This window comes from Gymnoscopelus microlampas, assembly GCF_963454915.1.
Source record: "Gymnoscopelus microlampas genome assembly, chromosome: 9".
Classification (NCBI taxonomy): Eukaryota; Metazoa; Chordata; class Actinopteri; order Myctophiformes; family Myctophidae; genus Gymnoscopelus; species Gymnoscopelus microlampas.
Window position 1 is genome coordinate 8948231 of NC_139946.1, and position 19572 is coordinate 8967802.

General features: G+C 40.4%; 2 protein-coding genes across 3 annotated transcripts; both read left to right on the plus strand.

Moving 5' to 3' along the window:
* The first annotated feature begins 279 nt into the window (after positions 1-279).
* Positions 280-9003, plus strand: LOC311051786 (fizzy-related protein homolog). Of its 2 annotated transcripts, none has more exons than XM_084066429.1 (14): positions 280-424; positions 2140-2250; positions 2413-2544; positions 2748-2811; positions 2964-3094; positions 3838-3920; positions 4072-4255; positions 4444-4509; positions 4602-4704; positions 5368-5552; positions 6155-6388; positions 7446-7550; positions 8073-8165; positions 8274-9003. In XM_084066429.1, exons 2-14 carry the CDS (start codon positions 2182-2184, stop codon positions 8313-8315), a joined length of 1491 nt encoding a protein of 496 aa, XP_083922555.1. In that variant the 5' UTR covers positions 280-424; positions 2140-2181; the 3' UTR covers positions 8316-9003. The 2 variants fall into 2 exon arrangements, with proteins under 2 accessions (XP_083922555.1, XP_083922556.1); XM_084066430.1 differs by having other exon boundaries at positions 413-424; positions 2175-2250.
* Positions 9004-10042: 1039 nt separating this feature from the next.
* haus5 (HAUS augmin-like complex, subunit 5) lies at positions 10043-18834 on the plus strand. Its single transcript, XM_084065868.1, has 20 exons — positions 10043-10150; positions 10783-10881; positions 11279-11341; positions 11437-11469; positions 11758-11782; positions 12078-12210; positions 12728-12887; positions 13475-13571; positions 14240-14331; positions 14890-14944; positions 15041-15168; positions 15513-15594; positions 15841-15995; positions 16215-16377; positions 16723-16803; positions 16914-17059; positions 17199-17295; positions 17605-17743; positions 17946-18078; positions 18365-18834. Exons 2-20 carry the CDS (start codon positions 10784-10786, stop codon positions 18465-18467), a joined length of 1983 nt encoding a protein of 660 aa, XP_083921994.1. The 5' UTR covers positions 10043-10150; position 10783; the 3' UTR covers positions 18468-18834.
* Positions 18835-19572: the final 738 nt, after the last annotated feature.

Here is a 19572-nt window from a genome sequence, read left to right on the forward strand (position 1 = left end):
TTCTCAAACATTTTCATGTTAAGGACCCCCAAATTAATATTTATGTACGTGCCAGGGACCCCCCCATTCAAGATTGTTAAAACGTTTAAAAAATATTCAAGATTTTCAAGATATATATATTTTTTAAAGATCTACAAGCTCACAAGAGCTTGTAGATCGGCTATTTTCAATTAGCAAGGGCTATAGCCCTTGCTATAGCCCTTGACTTCTTTTTGGCTTGTTTTCATAGACCTGGTTGCTTGTTTCTCTCGCAATACCTGGCAACACTGGCAACCAGCCCCTCAGCTAAGCTACTACGTTATCTCTAGATAGTGATTAAACACGCAGTTTTTTGTCATATCTACATTTTCTAGCTAGTCTGGGGACAGTTTATTGTCTGGTGTTGGTCGGTGGTTATACTGGGTGCCGTCCTGCTTGTTTGGAGGTATGTAGTAACAGTAGTATGCAGATAGTGTCTGTACCAAACATATTAGCAAGTTGGCTAATGTTAGTAGGGTTGACACAGGGCCAGGCTATCAGCAACATTATCTACTTTACTGGCATTTTTACCATGACCAGTGGTGGAAAGTAACTAAGTACATGTACTCAAGTATGTTGAGGTATTTGTTTTACTTTATTGGAGTATTTCCAATTGTCAATACTTTTACTTCGATCCATTGCATCTCAGAGGCAAATGTTGTACTTTTACTCCATTACAATTACTGGACAACTTTAGTTAGTTACTTTGTACATTTTACATATTATTGCAAAACATGCATTAACCACTTCAGCCCTATATTAGCCTTAGATCAAGGCTATCGTAGATGTATTTTTTCGATTTTGACATTTATATCTACGAGAGTCTTAGCGACCCCCCCCCCCCCCCAGTAAAGCCCGTTTTTCTCCGTAAATGTACAAAGAAATACAGAAAAAATATATGTAAGGTACTTAGCCGCTTGCCCCAAATGTTAACTAGCGGTCCGGAGTCTTTGTGCAATGTATTAGTCCGTATTTTTCAATAAAGAAGTGTTTTAATCCCGTCTGTGGCCGATTCTGTAGGAATCCTAACGGGCATTAGTGACGGGGCGCATCCGGTGAAACCCGGAATTACACTTAATGTAAACAGGAAGTAAACGAGGGGGAAAAATGGCGTTCGGCCACAGACGGGATTAAAACGCATATATATTGAAAAATATTGACTAATGCATTGCACAAAGACCCCGGACCGCTTGATAACATTTGGGGCAACCGGGTAAGCACGTTATATTTGGCATTTGAACATGTACGGAGAAGTACGGGCTTTACTGGTGAAAGTCCAGGGCACTATGGGGGGGGGGGCATTTATCAATGTCAAAATTGATAAATGGTACTGTAAGCCTATATCCGTACTTGCTGTTCTCCCTGCATCATGCAACATGTTGGGGTTAAAGTTAACCTAAAGCAAAGTCAAACAGACAACACACGTGTCTGTAATGAACTCAACATTGTTGTTTTGTTTAGTTCTTTGCATCAAATCAACATTCTTGTGTTCTTGTGCAACTTAGATGCTATAAGGCTTTCTGGCATCTAAATTGCAATACCAACGTGCCCTTGACACTGACAGCCCATTCATTGAAACAGAAAAGTCCTATCTGATTGTATAACAACTTTAACTCACCAAGATTGCATCTGTACATGAAGCTTGGGTTATTGTCTTTCTGTCTGTCAAGTATTTTCTTCATAAAAATCGACCGCAGACATGTTATGAAAGTAAGTCATAACTTATGACCTACCTGTCTGTCAATATATTTCGTGCAAGAGATTATTTTCCCAAGTGTTTAAGTTTCTGGTCCTGGTACCACCTGTACATAACATAATTCAGGAGGCAGCAGTCGTTGCGTTATCGAAAACGAGTGCTTCCAAACTTGAACACTAAATAATCACCTGCACAGAATTTATTGACAGAAAGTGTCTAATAACATATCTATGGTGGAGTTTTATGAAACAAAAACTTGACAGATACAAAGAGGATAACCCATGCTTTCCGTACGGCTGCAATATTGGTGAGTTTAACGTTGTTTTTAATTTGATCAGATCGGTTTCAGTGAATGGGCTGTCAAGGGTTGGTATTGCATCTTCGTTGCCAGATAGCACTATAACATCAAAGTTGCTTCCGGCTAGCTAACACCATCCCAGCCTGTGGCTGTGTGATCCAGACACAGCATGGATCCAGAGTATGAACGGCGCCTCCTTCGACAGATCAACATTCATAATGACAACTCAAGTCCGATTGTGAGTCCTAGTTTACTGTTCCACTCAAATGCCTTCTCATGTTGCTGTTGTCTAAAGGAATGCTTTTCACTGAAGTATTATAGTGACTAATATTGAGCTCATCGATTGACTAATAATAATAAGAGAGAATAGTTTAACAGCCTGTGCCTTTCTATGACGCAGAAAATGACCGATGTGGTGCGTGGTGGTCTCACACCAACTAGCTCCCCCCTGTCATCCCCAAGTAAACACGGAGACAGGTTCATCCCAGCAAGAGCAGGAGCCAACTGGAATATCAACTTCCACAGAATCAATGTATGAACATGTTACAAATGAATTAATGGGTAGATGTGTGTCTGAGAGAGCAGCATTATGTGAATGGAATGTTGAACGGAAGATCAAGCTGTCCTCCTAACCTGTATCACCTTGGTGCTTACATTTGTTGCAGTATTATTGTTTTGTTTGGAACAAGCCTCCTATCGCCAGACTTTAACGTTGTCTTTGTGATTTTCAAATAGGAAAATGAGAAGTCACCAAGTCAAAATAGAAAAACAAAGGATGCATCTTCTGATAATAGCAAAGGTGAATAACGGTTTCAAAATGAATAACATTAACAAGTAGATTGAAACTAACACCTTGTCTCCTGTCCACTGAACAGATCCTGGGGACCAACTTTTGGGATTGTATTCTATGTAATTTCATTGTATTCATTTATCAAATTACTTTGTGTGCAGCGGATGGGCTGGCCTACTCAGCTTTGCTGAAGAATGAGCTGCTGGGAGCAGGCATAGAGAAGGTGCAGGACCCACAGACAGAGGACAGACGGCTGCAACCCTCCACCCCTGAAAGGAGGAGTCTTTTTCATGTAAAAACCATAGCAGATGTCATACCAGACGTAGATACTGTACTTTGTCAGAGAATACTCTATAGGGGGACAAAATTGTCATTTTAATTAACTGATCTCTGCTCTTAAATAGGCGATACTTTGTGCTTGAATAGTTTAGCTACTTCTGCCCCATCATTTTAAGGTTATTTTAATGAAGCTTCGCTCAGAGAGTAGCCTCTAGTTTGAGGGCACTAAACTGGTGCACTCGAACAACAAGCTCGGAGGCACTAACAAAATACTCCATCAGCACTAAAATTCCCAAGTATAGTGAATCTAAGCTAACACTACTGATGTGGGTGTGTTGGCAATATTCATCTGATATGTTCCATATCTAATATTACATTATTTGATTGATGTTTTTATTGACAGAAATGCATTATATACATTACATTATACAACTACAATTAGATGGGGTGCACTGGGGGATAATACAATGGGTAAACAACACGCTATTTAACAGGGGTGGCTCATCCAGTTTGTGCACAGAGACCTTGTGAGCCGCAAAGACCCAAATTTGAATCTGACTCCTGGTCTTGTCACACTTGTTGCTCCTCTCTGCCCTTGGTTTCCTGTCTCTCTACAACACTTCTATGTAGGAAAAACAAAGCATAAAAATACGAAAAGAATAACTTAAAAAAGAAAGAAAAGGATATGCTTTAAAAGCCAGTGTTCTTGTCGTTCTTTTCATATGTCATTGGTCTATACTTTTGTATTATTTGCAGTACTCCCTCAGTGCCAAGAGGTCCTCACCAGACGATGGAAACAGCATCTCTCCCTACTCTTTATCACCTGTCAGTAGTAAAAGGTACAAAATAAGACAATGGATTGCTCACATTTAATTTAGAATGATGTTAAAACCACTTGATGTAGTTGACAGAGTAAACAAGTGTGATAATTCTTCACTTTGACATGTGGAAGGAGGCAAGGTTTCATGACATCTGCCCTCTCTCATTTAGTCAAAAATTGCTGCGTTCGCCAAGGAAACCAACCCGTAAGATCTCAAAGATTCCCTTTAAGGTTCTGGATGCTCCTGAACTGCAGGATGACTTCTACCTCAATTTGGTCGACTGGTCCTCTCTTAATGTGCTCAGTGTTGGCCTGGGCACTTGTGTCTACCTCTGGAGTGCCTGCACCAGCCAGGTATGGCTTGTGTACATGCATGTGTGTGCGCGTAATGTGTTTGTGTCTGTACCAAGATGTGTTTTAGTATAATACGACAATGTGCTGTCGAACAATGGGATATACGTACATTTATTTGAGGCGGTCTTTATTTTTGAGAGGCCAATAAGGCCTTAGAGAACCTCTTACTTTTCTGGCCTTTTCCTCAGGTAACAAGGTTGTGTGACTTATCAGTGGAGGGAGACTCGGTCACGTCAGTTGGCTGGTCAGAAAGGGTGAGTACTGATCCTGTGTCCTGTCTTCAGGTCTACAACTGTATTAAAGTACATGATTTGATTTGGGTTGTGCTATCTATGTATGTCTCTAGGGTAACCTGGTGGCAGTGGGAACTCATAAAGGATATGTACAGATTTGGGATGCTGGTGCTGGGAAGAAACTCTTTGCCCTGGAAGGCCACACAGCCAGAGTCGGTGAGAAAGTTTGCAGTACTAAAACATTTGACATGGCCAACATTTTAAATATATTTTTTACAGAAATGCACACTTCTCTTTTTCCTCTCTCTCATTACAACACACACTCTCTCTCTATCTCTCTCTCTCCCTCTCTCTCTCTCTGCCCAACCCTCTCTCTCAGTGTGAACTCAGCACAGGGATGAGTAGTGTGTGTGCCACTTTGATGTTAAATATGACAGAGACCACTTGTACAGCCAATTTCAGATGAACATTTCATGTATAGACACTATCACTTCTTACTATTCAACGAATTGCCCACAAATCTGCATAAGTATAACGCTCAGCCAGGCGTTGACCCAGCCTTGTCAGCAGGAGTCAGCAGGAGTCGGGTAGGAGTCAGCAGGAGTCAGGAGGAGTTAGGAGGAGTCGGAAGGAGTCAGGAGGGAGCGGCTGGCTGTCAGGTAGAAAAGGGGAGTCTGTCATTTTTCACGCTTATGCTGCAGGCTCTCTGCCTAAAGGTGCTCTATACCACCAAGATGGTTGGCGTGGGAAAGTGTGTGTGTGTGGGGGGGGGTGAGATAGATTAGATTTTTTGTTTGCAATTGCGATTTATGCCTGTGTTTTATTCTATGTTGTATCGCTATGTTATTAAATAAAGCAAACTTGTGTATCCGTCTGCAGGAGCGCTGGCGTGGAATGCAGACCAGTTGTCCTCAGGCAGCCGTGATCGTATGATTCTTCAGAGAGACGTGCGGACCCCTCCGCTACAGTCGGAAAGGCGGTTGCAGGGACACCGACAGGAAGTGTGCGGCCTGAAGTGGAGCACTGATCACCAGCTGCTTGCCTCGGGAGGGAACGACAATAAGGTAGAGTCATTGGTTGAAAGGGATTTCCCTGTTATTTAATTGTGTTCAGTGGTGAGGAAAAGAGTTAAGCTCATCATATTATCACTATCATAGAGGGAAATTACATGACATTTGTTGCACGGCTGGGTGATATATGGAAAAAATAAAATAGTACAATATTTTTGATCAAATACCTTGATATCGACATTGTGACAATATTATCATATTTGTGACAATAACAATTTTCTTTTTAATTTTAAAAGGAAATAGCCGATCTACAAGCCTGCAACACATAGTGAGCTTGTAGCTCGGCAATATTATTATATAATTATTATATATATTCTTTTATAATGAATAAGTCTAATTTTTAGTGATTAAAACCAGGAAAAGACAACACTTATGCCATATCATACATTAATGAACGTTCTTCAATACATGAACGTGAATTCAATCAACTGAACATAATCTCATGTAAACCTGCCGGATTTAGCTAGAAGCTAATTTCCATCCGTAGTCCCCACACATAAAAACACCATAGTAACAACATGACAACATATCTAGTCTCATCACAATATCGATATAATCAATATAATAACACCTGTATGTGCCCTTAACCATCTCAGTTACTGGTTTGGAACCACTCTGCACTGAGTCCAGTGCAAACGTATATGGACCACCTGGCTGCTGTGAAGGCCATTGCCTGGTCGCCACACCAGCATGGCCTGCTGGCGTCTGGGGGCGGCACCGCCGACCGCTGCATTCGCTTCTGGAACACCCTAACCTCACAGCCACTGCAGTGTATGGACACAGGCTCACAGGTCTGCAACTTGGCCTGGTCCAAGCATGCTAATGAGCTGGTGAGTGGCTTCACAAGCATCACATCTTGAGGGGGTTTCAGAGGTTTTCTAACAAAATGAGCATAAGCACTCATGTCCCATTTCATTTTTCTATTCAAAAATAGCCCATCTACAAACTTACAGAGCGTCGCTGTGAGTGTGTAGATTTTTGAATAATGTTTGACTTGATTTTTGAATAATGTTGACAAATATTGACAGATATTGACAAATCTTCTCTTTTGGGGTTTGCTGGCACAAAATCTTTTTAAATGATTAAAAAATACATATACATTTGGGGGTCCTTGAAGATCCGAGAACCGAACCGGGTCGGGCCAAAATATTGACTTGTCCTTGAGACATGCATGGTAATTACGCTCCTAAATCCATATTGTCTGTTCTCGCTTATTAAATGAGCCCCGTTTAACATTAACAGCTGATTGAAACGCAGCCAATCTCAAGCACACTGCACTGCTGCTTTTTAGCGAGGTGAAATGCAAACAAAAGCCACAGGGAAGATGCAAGTTTGAACGTCATCTGTGTGGAGCATGTTTATGGACATAATCTGCGGAGACGGGCAGTATAAAGTCAGCAAAAATGTTCTCTGTCTGTCTGCAACACAGAGCAGAACGCACAGGACGCTCGTCTGTGATTACTTTGTTGGGGCGGGGGGAGCAGGAGGTGACTTACACACATGGCTAATCTGAATCCCACAGTGATTTTAGCATTAAATGAGCTCCGGGTCCAGTATGGGTCTAGAGACCAGGTCGGAACGGGTCTAATTATTATTAATATCCTCTGTTCGTTTCGGACCGGTTACAGTTTCGGGTCGGGTCCACTTATCCACGGGTCCGTTTCGAACCGGGTCCAGTAATTTAGAATGTTTTTTTCGGGTCCGTCCGTGCCAGCCCAATTATCCACAGTCAGTTTCGGTTCGGATCCCATTTTTTTCCCCCGTGCTACCCTCTAGTTTGAACACAGTGAGCATGATTCTTCGTATTGGGGACAAAATGATTATCATAATCATGCAGTCCCTGTTGACAAAGGCTGACACTGTCTCTAACACACTTTCTTTTTCAAGGTGAGCACCCATGGCTACTCTCAGAACCAGATCCTAGTGTGGAAATATCCAGCCCTCACTCAGGTGGCCAAGCTCACGGGACACTCCTACAGAGTTCTCTACTTGGTCAGTGTTTTCATATTTATGTGTCTGGGTGTGAGTCTGTTTATTTGTCTCTTGCGTAACCCATTAAGACCAGGAAAGCATCTTAGATTTTAGCTATATATATAGCACATTGGTTGGCTATTCAAAAATAGCAGATCTACAAGCGCATAGCACGGTACGAAAATTCTGAACATTTGAATATATTCTTTTAAAGCGAACACTTTTAACTCAAATCTTTGCTTCTGGGTGTCCCTCAAACAAAATATATAGAGATGGGGGTCGGCGGCCAAATACATCATTTTGGGGGTCCATGACATGAAAAGGTTTGAGCACCACTGATATAGCAAGTTGTTCAGAAAACAGTTTTACAAGGATTTAGAAGACATTACTAGAATCAGCCTCATGTCTTAATGGGTGAAAGGAAATGCTACCTGGGCACTGGGCAGAGTGCAGAGTGCATGTCATATTGTGCACTCCTTGATTTTCACACTACTCCAGCAGTTTGCAGCATCATAAATTAAACGGCATATATCCTTTCTTCAGGCTATGTCCCCTGATGGCGAGGCGATCGTCACAGGGGCGGGAGATGAGACGTTACGTTTCTGGAATGTGTTCAGCAAAACACGATCGACCAAGGTAAGAATGCTAGTTGATAATGATGGGTAGTTGGAGAAAACTTGTAATAAAAAAGTCATCAATTAATCACGTTTTTCCCAATGTTTTTTCTTTTTTCTTTTTCCCCAGGAGTCTGTGTCAGTTTTAAATCTCTTTACCAGGATAAGGTAATTGAGTAACTAAAATGCTCTGTTGTTGACGGACACAGTAAATCCCAACATTAGCTTGGACATTCATCGTGATGGTGCTAAAGACGGGCAATCCATGCAATCTCTTGAAACGTTTTACAGAGAATAATGAGCAATGACAGTAATGTTTACTTTTACTTGCTTACAGCTGAAATGGTTGAGGAATTCTTTGATATGCGTGTACCTTCAAAATGAATGTATTATTTTCTACATTTATTTTTAAATGTATGTATGGGTTGATTTTCATGTGTTTTGATGTTGTACTATAAGAAATCCATAAGCCTTACTTACAATATATTATACTTACTGTATGCCATTTACATTACTGTGTGGAGTTTGAAATGTGGAGCCAGTGTTACTATAGTTTGTGTTATTCTCAGGTCTAAGTTATTTGCAACATTTATAACATGATCAAACTGAGGCAAGATCAATGTGATAGACAGTTATTAATAATCATAAGTTTTGTGGCAGCAAAACACTAAATCAAAGAAAATGCCATACATGCCATGTTTTCCTAACTAGAATTACTTATTGGGATGTACTAGCACTGTAACCATCAGGAGACTACACTGAGTGTAGGGTGGCTGAAACATTGCAAGAGTCTAATGCTGTGCATCTAGACATCTTCACAGCCTACATGGTTGATTCTGTGTAGTGAACAAATAAATAAAAAGTGATGTAACTGAAGAACCAGCAGTTGTTCAGGTGATTTATGTGTCCTGTTTGGCAATGTTACTCTGGCTCACCCTCTAGTGGTTGGTTTCATGATCATCAAAGTGCATTGAATTTAAAAGTGAAGTGATTCCATTGCCATCCAGAACTATTACTGATTAGAGTTTCTGCAGTTTGGTTTAATATATATATGTTATTGCTAGAAATGATAAACATTGCCCCTATGTATTGTCACAAACTGGCTCACGAGAAAGGGAGACACAGGCATAATTGAAGGAGTAATAGAATATAAATCAATGTATAATAAAACAACCAAAATATCAGTCAATGTAGATGAGATCAGTGTGTGGGTGTGAGTTTAAGTGCAACTTGCATTACTAAGGTAAGGCCTTTTGAAACAAAAACAACCTGGGGAGAAGAGGAGATGGAATGAAGGAAGGCAGGGGTATTTATACCCTGGATACACTGGGCCCAGGTATGTCCCATTCCCCCTGACAATCCCTCCAGTACCACCCTGCCCTCGCCAGCCAGCCCCAGCAGCAACCACAACAGTCGGTGCGAGAGGGTTTTGTAGGTTACAGTTCATGACCATCAATAGTTCAGTCAGAGTCCATAGGCAAGTCTGTATAAAATAATAATTCTGGAGCAGGTTTAAAGGTTATACTGGAGTATGGTGAAAAATGTACACGGGTAGCCAGTCAGTCGGTACGTATTTGATCACCTTTTCTGAAGAGAACAAGACTAGGAAGTCGAGCAGACTGGACATTTTAGGAGTTCAATAGCTCCAGAAGGTAGACATCTAGCAGACTGGACATTGTAGGAGTTCAATAGCTCCAGAAGTTAGAAATCTAGCAGACTGGACATTGTAGAAGTTCAATAGCTCCAGAAGGTAGAAATCTAGCAGAGTGGACATTGTAGGAGTTCAATAGCTCCAGAAGTTAGAAATCTAGCAGCGTGGACATTGTAGGAGTTCAATAGCTCCAGCAGGTGGCAGTAATGCAATGTTATGGAGGATCCCTCTTAAAACAGCGGAAACAGCTGACCGGACATTGAGAGGAGCGGGAAGTTGAAAATTTGACAAGCTACACTTTGAGCTACAACACCCAGTTATTTACGTATACCTCCATAGTCCATAGCTACACCAAGGTAACGTAAACTCCCTTTACTTGAGAATAAAAAGAGCCACAACATTCGTACAAGCAACAAATTAAGCAAGTCCCTATTGTATTAGTCAGTAATTAAACTGCTGTCATACTGTATGTAGTACACAAGTAGCCAGATAGCTAGCAGTGTTGTGTTGCCATGTCGGCTTATTATAAGCGACTTTGGGCTTCTTTTTTCTGTTAAGTTGCTTGTAAATCTTAGGTGCGGGTTGCCGTTTTTGGGGGTTTGTTTCTAAAGTGTACTTGCTTATTTAAGCAATTATATTATTTAAACCTGGTTTATTTTCATTTTCTACAAGCTCACAACGCGTCGCATCGCGAGCTTGTTGATCTGCATAATAGGTTTGAAGTAGCCCTGAAACATGACTGTCATACAAGCGTCATGTGAACCATGGCTAGGTTTGAAGTGCCCATGTGGCCTGAAGTTGCTTCTTTTGGGCTTGTTTTCCTAGACCCGGTTGCTTATTTCTCTCTCACGAAATATGGCAACACTGCCACTGAGCACTGAGCTAACGTTAGACAGCTCCTGTCCGAGAACACATTGTTGTTCATGCGAGGCCTTTTCACGAGTAAATGATGTAAAGCTCATCGATTGTGTGTTTTGTTGTTGTCCAGAATGGGGGACGGAAACATTGTGCGTGAGTTGAAGAGATGGGCGACAGAGGAGTTCAACCTGACTCCCCAGTCTCTCCCAGATGACAGCTATCTGAAAACGTAGGTGTTTATTCCAGTTATTGCTGGAAAAGTTCAGTGGTTAATGTATGTTTTGTAATAATAATTCAAATCTACAAAGTAGCTAGTAACTAAAGTTTTCAAATAATTATAATGGAGTAAAAAGTACAATATTTGCCTCAGAGATGTAGTGGAGTTGAAGTACAAGTATTGAAAATTGGGAATACTTCAGTAAAGTAAAAAATACCTCGAAGTTGTACTTAAGTACAGTACTTGAGTAAATGTACTTAGTTTACTTTCCACCACTGGTTTATTCCTGTCTGTCCATATATCAACTCATTCAGTCATCAGAACAAATCCTATTTTTTCCACCGTAATATGTATACATATATGTATACATATATATGTATATATGTATACTGTTCTTTATTTGTTTTAGGTTGTGCGTAGGCAAAGGATCATCGATATGGAAATATGTTATCCAACATGTATTTCAACAGCGGTGAGTCTTCCTCTACATAGCACCGCTCAAACTGAGATTAGGTTTAAGTGGTCTTGCCTTGTGATAACCCTCAGCCTGTGTTTCTGATCTTGCAGGAAAGTCAGGATCATACGGGGTAACCTTCAGTGGTATCCTTTTTTTATGGTTTCACAAAGTTCTTGTTTGAAAGGTCGAGCTTGATGTGAAAAAATCTCCTGTTTTAATGTTTTGTAAACATGTTTTCACTTGCACCTTATAGTTTGTTTGGCACTGTAAAACATGAACACAAATGTCATGTGAAAAATAATGTTTTTAAACTGGATTATTTCCTTGCCAGTGTGCAGATTCACCTTGTATCTATGTACCTAGTCTATATGTGCTATTTTTTAACTGCAAAATGTTTCTGTGTAGCTATTTCCTTCACATTGTGATCTCAGGTACAAAGGGGTGCAAGCCAAGGAGGTAGAATTTGTTCTTTTTTACTACACAATTAGACATTCGATATACATTAGACTCACTAAGAAATAGTCAATAGATTCCTCAGAATAACCAGTTTAGAGCAGACATAGGTCAGGTCATGTGATAAGCCTGCTGACAGCAGGTCATGTTGGACATGTATTTGTACTGATGAATACATTCTAAATGATCACGGTAATAATAAGTGAACTGTGTAGAATAATATCTAGGCATCATGACATGATAACCTTACCGGATGATATTGTGCATTCTATCTCCCCTGCATTTTGTTCATCCTCAGTTGAAGCAGGCTGAAGGCCAAAGTGAGGCCGTGAAGCGGAGAGAACTCCAGGAGCAGATAGAACACCTTAGAGCTGAGATCAATCACCTGGACACTCAGATCAGTGGGGCAGAGGACCAACTGGCCTCAGATGGTTAGGTTATCCCTACACACATCTTCTCCACTGTTTTTCCACAGACTGATAAAGCAGGAATCTTCAACAGGGGGTCCTCATAGTTACTATAGGTGGGGCCGCCAAATCTTTGTGTGATATGATATTTTTTACATTAACCACTAGCATCCCATTTCTGAGGAGAACTTTAGCCAAAAATAGCAGATCTAATGCCTCGCCAGGCGTTGTGAGATTTGTAGATTGTGAGAGCTTGTAGATCGGCTATTTTTGGCAAAGAGATATAGGTGTAGAGGGGGGGAAAAAAGAGCAGACCAAGTTAAAAAAAAGTTTATATATAAAATAGTTTAATCTGCAACACACATTCTATTCAATATAGAGGGGGTCCCTGCTTCGTCTCTCTCTCAGCTACGGGGTCCTTGGCCTGAAAACGCTGAAGACCCCTGTGTTAAAGCATTAAAGGACACGTTCTTCTACATTTCACATAAATGTGTTTTGTCATGCCTATCGTCTGTGTTTTCTACTTCTCTCTGATGAACAGAGCAGTCCATCAGTCGTACCTGGGCCCAGGTTGAAGACGGCCAGCGCAGAGAGGTGTTGCTACAGGCCTTCAGGCAGCACTGCTCTGTGGGCCATCAGGCTCTGCGCGAAGACACATGCAAAATCAGGAGACAATGCCAGAATGTCGAACAACTGGCGAGGTAAGGGAGAGACACGCATGCACGCGCGACATTCGAATCATGTAGCAGTTTTAGTCTGCAATGCACTGACAAACTGTAAGAATTGCAGTGGTGTAAAGTAACTAAGTACATTTACTCAAGTACTGTACTTAAGTACAATTTTGAGGTATTTTTACTTTACTGGAGTATTTCCAATTTCCATTACTTTTACTTCTACTCCACTGCATCTCAGAGGCAAATATTGTACTTTTACTCCGCTACAATTATTTGAGAAGTTTAGTTACTGGTTACTTTGCAGATTATTATTATTACAATATAAAACATACATTAACCACTTCGGCTATTTGAAAATAGCCGATCTACAAGCTCACAACGTGTCGCATCGCGACGCGTTGTGAGCTTCTAGATCTGCTATTTTCAAACATTTTAGTACTTTTACTTTTGGTGCTTTAAGTACATTTTGATACCAATACTTTTGCACTTTAACTCAAGTACATTTTGAATTCCGGACTCTTACTTGTAACAGAGTACTTCTGCATTGCATATTGATACTTTTACTTAAGTCAAAATATGAGTACTTTTTCCACCACTGATGTCTTGCACTGCAGGAAGGCAGAGGTCGACGTCTTGTTTGGGAATGAACCTTCCAGCAGCAGTGGTGGAGTCCAACCCAACTTCACCACGGCAACAGAGCCTCAGATCCTGGTAAATGCTCCCTATCTATCTCTATTACCAAGACATTAATAGACAGGGTTTTTTATTTTATAAAGTTTTTTTGCAACATGGGCCCTATTTTCCCTCTTGTTTTTTATTATGCTGATTAGTTAAGATGAAAGGTTTGTCACGTCTTACACTGTAGGTATTCAGGTAGGTATTCACTGTAGGTATTCAGGTATATACCGAAGACATCGCTCTGTGCTGCTGACAAATGCAATCTGTAAAGCCTACATCATGTTACCTTTATAAAGCATTTAAAACACATCTTTTAAAATGTGTATATCCAAATAATTGTCTTGTATTTTATACTTTTTTGCCATGCTAAGTAAACGTGACTAATCAAGAACAGTTTACAAAATGTCTACTCTTGACTGTGTGTGAATCATAGCAGTCATCATAGCAGCAGTGCAGTAAGGAAGGAAAAAGGATACAGGTATGGGTAGTTAACAAGTGCAGAGATGTAGTAGCACTATTATAACAAAAAGGGGAACAAAATAATGTGAAAGACACTAAGACCTTATAAGGACGTTACATCTGATCTGGCCTGATCTGGATTTGGTGGCTCTGTTATGGTGTGAGATGCATTTTCCCGGCAAGTGCCCCAAACTAAATCTATTGGAATTTTCAAACAAGTTGTTGTGGTGTTTCTGCAACAGCGTGAGGTGAGGGACCTGTGTGACGAGCGAGTCCTATTCTTCCAGTCTTTACAAGAGAGCGAACAGAAGACCGGTCCTTCTGCTGCCTCACAGTAAGGATGCAGTGCATGTAGCTCGTCACTGATCATAACGGTACCTTTTTTTTTTGTTTCAAGGAACAATTCACCTTTTTTCATTGGCATCTTTATTTATTGGTCATCAATAATGCTCACTATAGAACGGTACAATTAAATGGCTCAACTGGCCAATGACAGCATCGGCAGGGATTTCAAACTAGATTTAATTTTATTATTGATGCAACAGCTGTGGCTATACTATTGCTGTACTATTTTAACTACTATTCAACACGCCAGGAAGAGAAGGGCTGTAACAGCCTATCTCTTCCTGGCTGGGACAGCCTTTCTCTGTTGGAATAGTAGTTACTATTAGCTTGACATCATCTGCCGGGATCGCAGATGATGTCAGGTAAATCGGCAGGCACATTTTCTAGCTATCCACAGCCTGCCTCTGAGACATAGCACTAAACAAAAATAGAATTGTCTAAAAGTGAGAAAAAGGGCCAAGATGTGGATGAGATTTAAAAAAGATGAAGTGTTCCGTTCCTTACCTTTTTGCTTTTTAATCCTTTACCACCTCTGTCTCTTTCTCAGCATGACCCGTGAACAACAAGCTGCCATGTTTAAATATTGGTTAAGTGCTGTGGAGGTTGGTACCATTTAATGGCATTTATATGATAGCTGCTGTGGTCAGTTTGATTTTCACATCATATCAATGTGTTGATGTTGTCTGTCTCATCATCAGGAACTGCTATGTGGCTATCCTCCAAACCAAATCCTTTCAGCCTTGCAGTATTTAGCTTTTAGACAACAGAGGGACCTGGAGGAGAAACTAACCTCTATGGATGTGACTCAGGATGTGACAGCATTACGGTATGATTAACTCCAATGTATTTATGGCCATCTTGTTTCTAGGAGGAATAGGAACTCGTATGTGGGCATATGAGTTGTGATTTAGCATGTGTAGAATTTTTCTTTAAAAAAACCCCACAAGTAATCCTATGACCCAAATAATAATTACTAAACCAATGGGTACGTTTCCAGATTTTCTTATTGTGACCTTTTAGGAATACCGTTCAATCTTAATGGAAATTGCCACTGTTTACTGCTTTTTTTTTAAATGTACTGCTTGTTTTGTCATCCTCATTTCACCCCACCTCATCCCTAAGAGGGTCATAATTTTCAAGCAAGTATTTATTCAATTGTGTTTATTGCAGGTTTCGCTATGAGAGCAATCACTTACTGGACATCAGCAGAGAAGAGGAAAAGGAGCTACCACCTGTGAAGCATCTAATGCAGGTATTATACACACACACACACACACACACACACACACACACACACACACACACACACGCACGCTTTAGTTAAAGGTAATTGGGATTAGAAGCAACCAGTGCTGAAGTGCTTCACATGTAATAAAACACAATTGTAAAATATGATATACAAATGTTCAATATTATAGATGTAAACTATGAAAGACTGCATTCATGTGTTCCCCATAATTGTAAGTGATGATGTTATTATGTGTTTGTGCCGTTCCAGTCTGCGTGGGAGGTGGTGGAGCAGAGTCTTGTGGAGTTGAACCAGACCCGCTCCAGGGTCCAGCAGCTCCAAAGTGAGCTGCAGGCCCGCAAGGAGGACTCTATGCAGGAGGTGTCTTTGATGGGGAATGACCTCCACAACGATACTTTGGCTTTGTAAGTAAACTCTGGGTCCTTTTTTGTCTTGCATCTCTTTTTGTCCATTCTCAAAGTTTGGATCACTTCACTCTTTGTTGGACCCTAACTTGTTTGCAATAAAGCTGTTTGTTCAAGTCCTTCTAGACTTACTGTATGTACATGGTCCATGCAATTGATGTTTTTTGTTTTTTTTACCACGTCTTTTCTGTGATTCCCATTTCCCTGCATTCCTTCCAGATCAGTGTTAGAGCTGGAACTTAAGTGTGTGATGCAGGCAGCAGCGAGAGACCATATTAGAGAACAGTGTCTCCATCTTAATCAGGAAGCTAAAAGCCAGCAGCAGGCACTTCGGAACCTCCACAACCAATGGCAGAGCATCCTGGACTTTAGACAGCTTGTGGTAAGGTTGAATGGGTAACCTTTCAGCAAACTTATTTAAAGCATGTCTGTTTTTTAATTTTTTCAACCTGGGCTTTATTTTCCTAGTCATGCTGATATGTTACAATAAATATTTCATTACGTATTTCAACATTGAGTGTCACATACATGAATACAAAAATCATACTGATGACCATTATAGAAACAACTCAGAAAATAAGGCCCAGGTTGAAAAACAAGATATTTGAGGATGTACCATTTTCTGACATTTTATAAACACAAAACAAACAACATTTAATCGCTTATCCTTTCTGTCATTCCATCTACATCTGTATTAGTAACATTTTGTTGTTTTGTTTTTCTGTAGGATGTCAGGCAGGAGCAGATCAGGGGCCTTATTAAAGGGAATTCCTCAGCCAAGACTGAGCTGACCCGTCTGCACAGAGAGGTGTGGATGTCCTCTATTGTATTGTTTTTGTACTACAGTGAATGGAAGTTTGAACACTTCATGTCACAATGCTTTTTTTTTTTTTTTACAATTACTGTCTCTGTATTCAGTTAGTGCAGTTTGTCCAGGGAAAGCTGGTGCCGCAATTCGGAGAAGTCATCACAGCAACAAACCACCTACGAAACTGGGTTTCCCAGGAGGCCAGACATTTTGGAACAGTTTCACTTTTGGCTCTGGACCGTAGAACTGTTGAAGGGTAAGAGAGAGTTTCATGCATCTGGTTGTTAAACTGGTGTACTCTGGTTAAGCTATCTCAACAGATCAATCAACAGAAATGACTACATTTGTATTTTTTCCATTTAGTTGGGTAACAAAGTTTGTCTCTATTATTTCAGAGCGCAAAGAATACCAGCATCATGGCTGTCCATCCATCGTTTACAGTCTTCTTGCTTCCACAGCTTGTGTCAAAGCCTGGCTTTTCCACTGTACAGGGTAAGTAAGCCTTTGCATATTGTAAAAGCATCTTACCCTAACAAAATTGAAATTACATTATATTTCTTACATTTTCTGGCAATTGGGGTAAGACAACATAAATTAAGCAAGTTCGCTACACAGATAGATTAGTCTTAATTTATTGTTTTACAAAGGATGCTATTATTTTGCTTTTCAGCGGCCTCTGTTGAGCATCTAATTGTACAAATCCACTGTGTAATTGTGTGGATTTGGTCTTGGTCCTGTGAGCCTCAATGTATCTAAAATATGCTCTTCTACTGCTTGTCTCACTCCCTATCCCTCCTACAGGCTCCAGAGGAATTGTACTCCCAGACTCGCTCCCAGCTTCTTGAATTGTGTTTTCTCCGTCACCTGCTGCAGCTCCATACCGCCACTTTGCAGAAAGTACAGCAGCAGGGAGAGCTGCTACATGAACCTGACCAGCAAGGTAAAACGAGGAAGATCATCAGAAACATTCAGCTTCATTTTTCTTAAAGGGGTCTGAAACGGGCCTCGTATTGAGAGCTGGTTGCTGTGCATAAGTTGCATTGAATACTATGGAAGAATAAGCATGTTTGGTGTTATAATATAATCGGTCTATGTATGTAACAACAGAACTCTCTCATCCCCTTCTTTGTTGTGCTTCGAAGCCTTTCTGTCCAGAGTTGCAGAGGAGGATCAGAAGCTTCTTAAGTCTCTGATACCAAGAGTCAGACAGCTCTCCAAGCATGGTGCACAGGGTCTGTCTTATGGCAAACAAGTCCAAATTGCAGTCTCTCACTGGTGAGTCAATAATATTTTTATAAAACCCAAAGTTTTAGTAGATGACTTAAAGGAATGCAGATAAATTAACTTACTGTGAACCACTTGCAACTGGTTGAATAACACTGACTTTGTATTGTAATTTGCATTACCTATTCTCAGCATTTGTAATACATTTCCAGTCAACATGCAGCAAGAGACTCCTGACTTATTTATTTTTTACAATATAGTTGTCATTTTTGTGATCTTGCCCATTAATAACAGTCTTTGTTATTTCCCCCATGTGTGTATGTGTTCCAATTTACAGGTGGAATCAACCAGCCCAGAATGCCCTGCCTGAGATCAATAAAGGAGGACTGACTTTTCAGCAGTGGTTACAGAGGTGGAAACAAGCTGCCAAGACTTCATAATAAACTACATACTGTTAATAGAGACTCAGAAGAGGGTGTCCTGGAAGTTGCAGAGCTATGAATTGTATTACTCAATAGGTGGTCAGAACAAGAATAACCAGATTGCATTAGTTATAAACACATACATATCCCATGGGAGGGGTATTGATTGTTACTTTATTAACAGTTTACAGTAACATGGGTATTTATGCTTTTGCATGCTTTGTTTAAATTACTTTACTTACCTTACTTACTGTATATATATTTGTTTTAACCATAGGGGTATCATCTACCCTATTTTATACTGTATGTACTTGTACAATGTAATTAATGCACAAGACAATTGTAATGCAATTTACCCAACATTTTTATTTTTAAATAAAACGTTTTAAATCAATTGTCATTTTCCTTCCGTGAAATGCACTGAACGAATAGAAAATCATGTACAAGATGCAGGTATATCTTGACTTGTACATGCTGGATGTCTCATGTAGGCTCACAGTAAAAGTGGGTGATCACAATAAAAGAAGAGGAAATTACCTACTTGGGTTGCATTTTAGAAGGAAATCTTACCAGAGAGAAAATGGCAACAAAAGTAATCAAAAAAGTCAACCAAAGAACAAGATTTTTGTACAGGGTCTCCTCTGGTCAGTAAGAATACATCGAGGACTCTTAACAGGAGCACTCATCCAATGTCACTTCGACTACACATGCACCTCATGGTACCATAGCACCACAAAGGTCTTAAAAACAAGGCTCCAGACATCCCTAAATAAACTGGTCAGGCTACTGCTTGGCCTCACATCTACAACTCATTCAACCCCTGCTCATTTTTCTAGGGTGGGATGGCCCAGGGTAGAGGACAGAGTACAGCAACTTGCAATGGACCTTGGTCTACAAGATACACTACACCACAAAGACATCCATGTACCTGTCAAAAACATGCTTTTATAACTACAGTTACAAAAACATGTGAATCCTTACTGTCCTTCAAACTGCTCTAAAAGAACAGCACAGGTGGCTGCAATTCGGAACTGGCCCAAGTCAAAGTCCACCCCCCCTGATGTTTTCTGCAGAGTAGTATATAATTGTCTGTCTGTCAATTTGTTAATATATTCACAATCAT

Bases quoted from the DNA above. Each gene is read 5' to 3' on its own strand.
- LOC311051786 (XM_084066429.1), top strand. From the start codon at position 2,182: ATGGATCCAGAGTATGAACGGCGCCTCCTTCGACAGATCAACATTCAT. The intron at 2,545-2,747 runs GTATGAACATGT...ATTTTCAAATAG, and splicing joins TCAACTTCCACAGAATCAAT to GAAAATGAGAAGTCACCAAG. The intron at 3,921-4,071 runs GTACAAAATAAG...TCTCTCATTTAG, and splicing joins TCACCTGTCAGTAGTAAAAG to TCAAAAATTGCTGCGTTCGC.
- haus5 (XM_084065868.1), top strand. From the start codon at position 10,784: ATGGGGGACGGAAACATTGTGCGTGAGTTGAAGAGATGGGCGACAGAG. The intron at 16,804-16,913 runs GTGTGGATGTCC...CTCTGTATTCAG, and splicing joins TGACCCGTCTGCACAGAGAG to TTAGTGCAGTTTGTCCAGGG. The intron at 17,296-17,604 runs GTAAGTAAGCCT...TCCCTCCTACAG, and splicing joins TGGCTTTTCCACTGTACAGG to GCTCCAGAGGAATTGTACTC.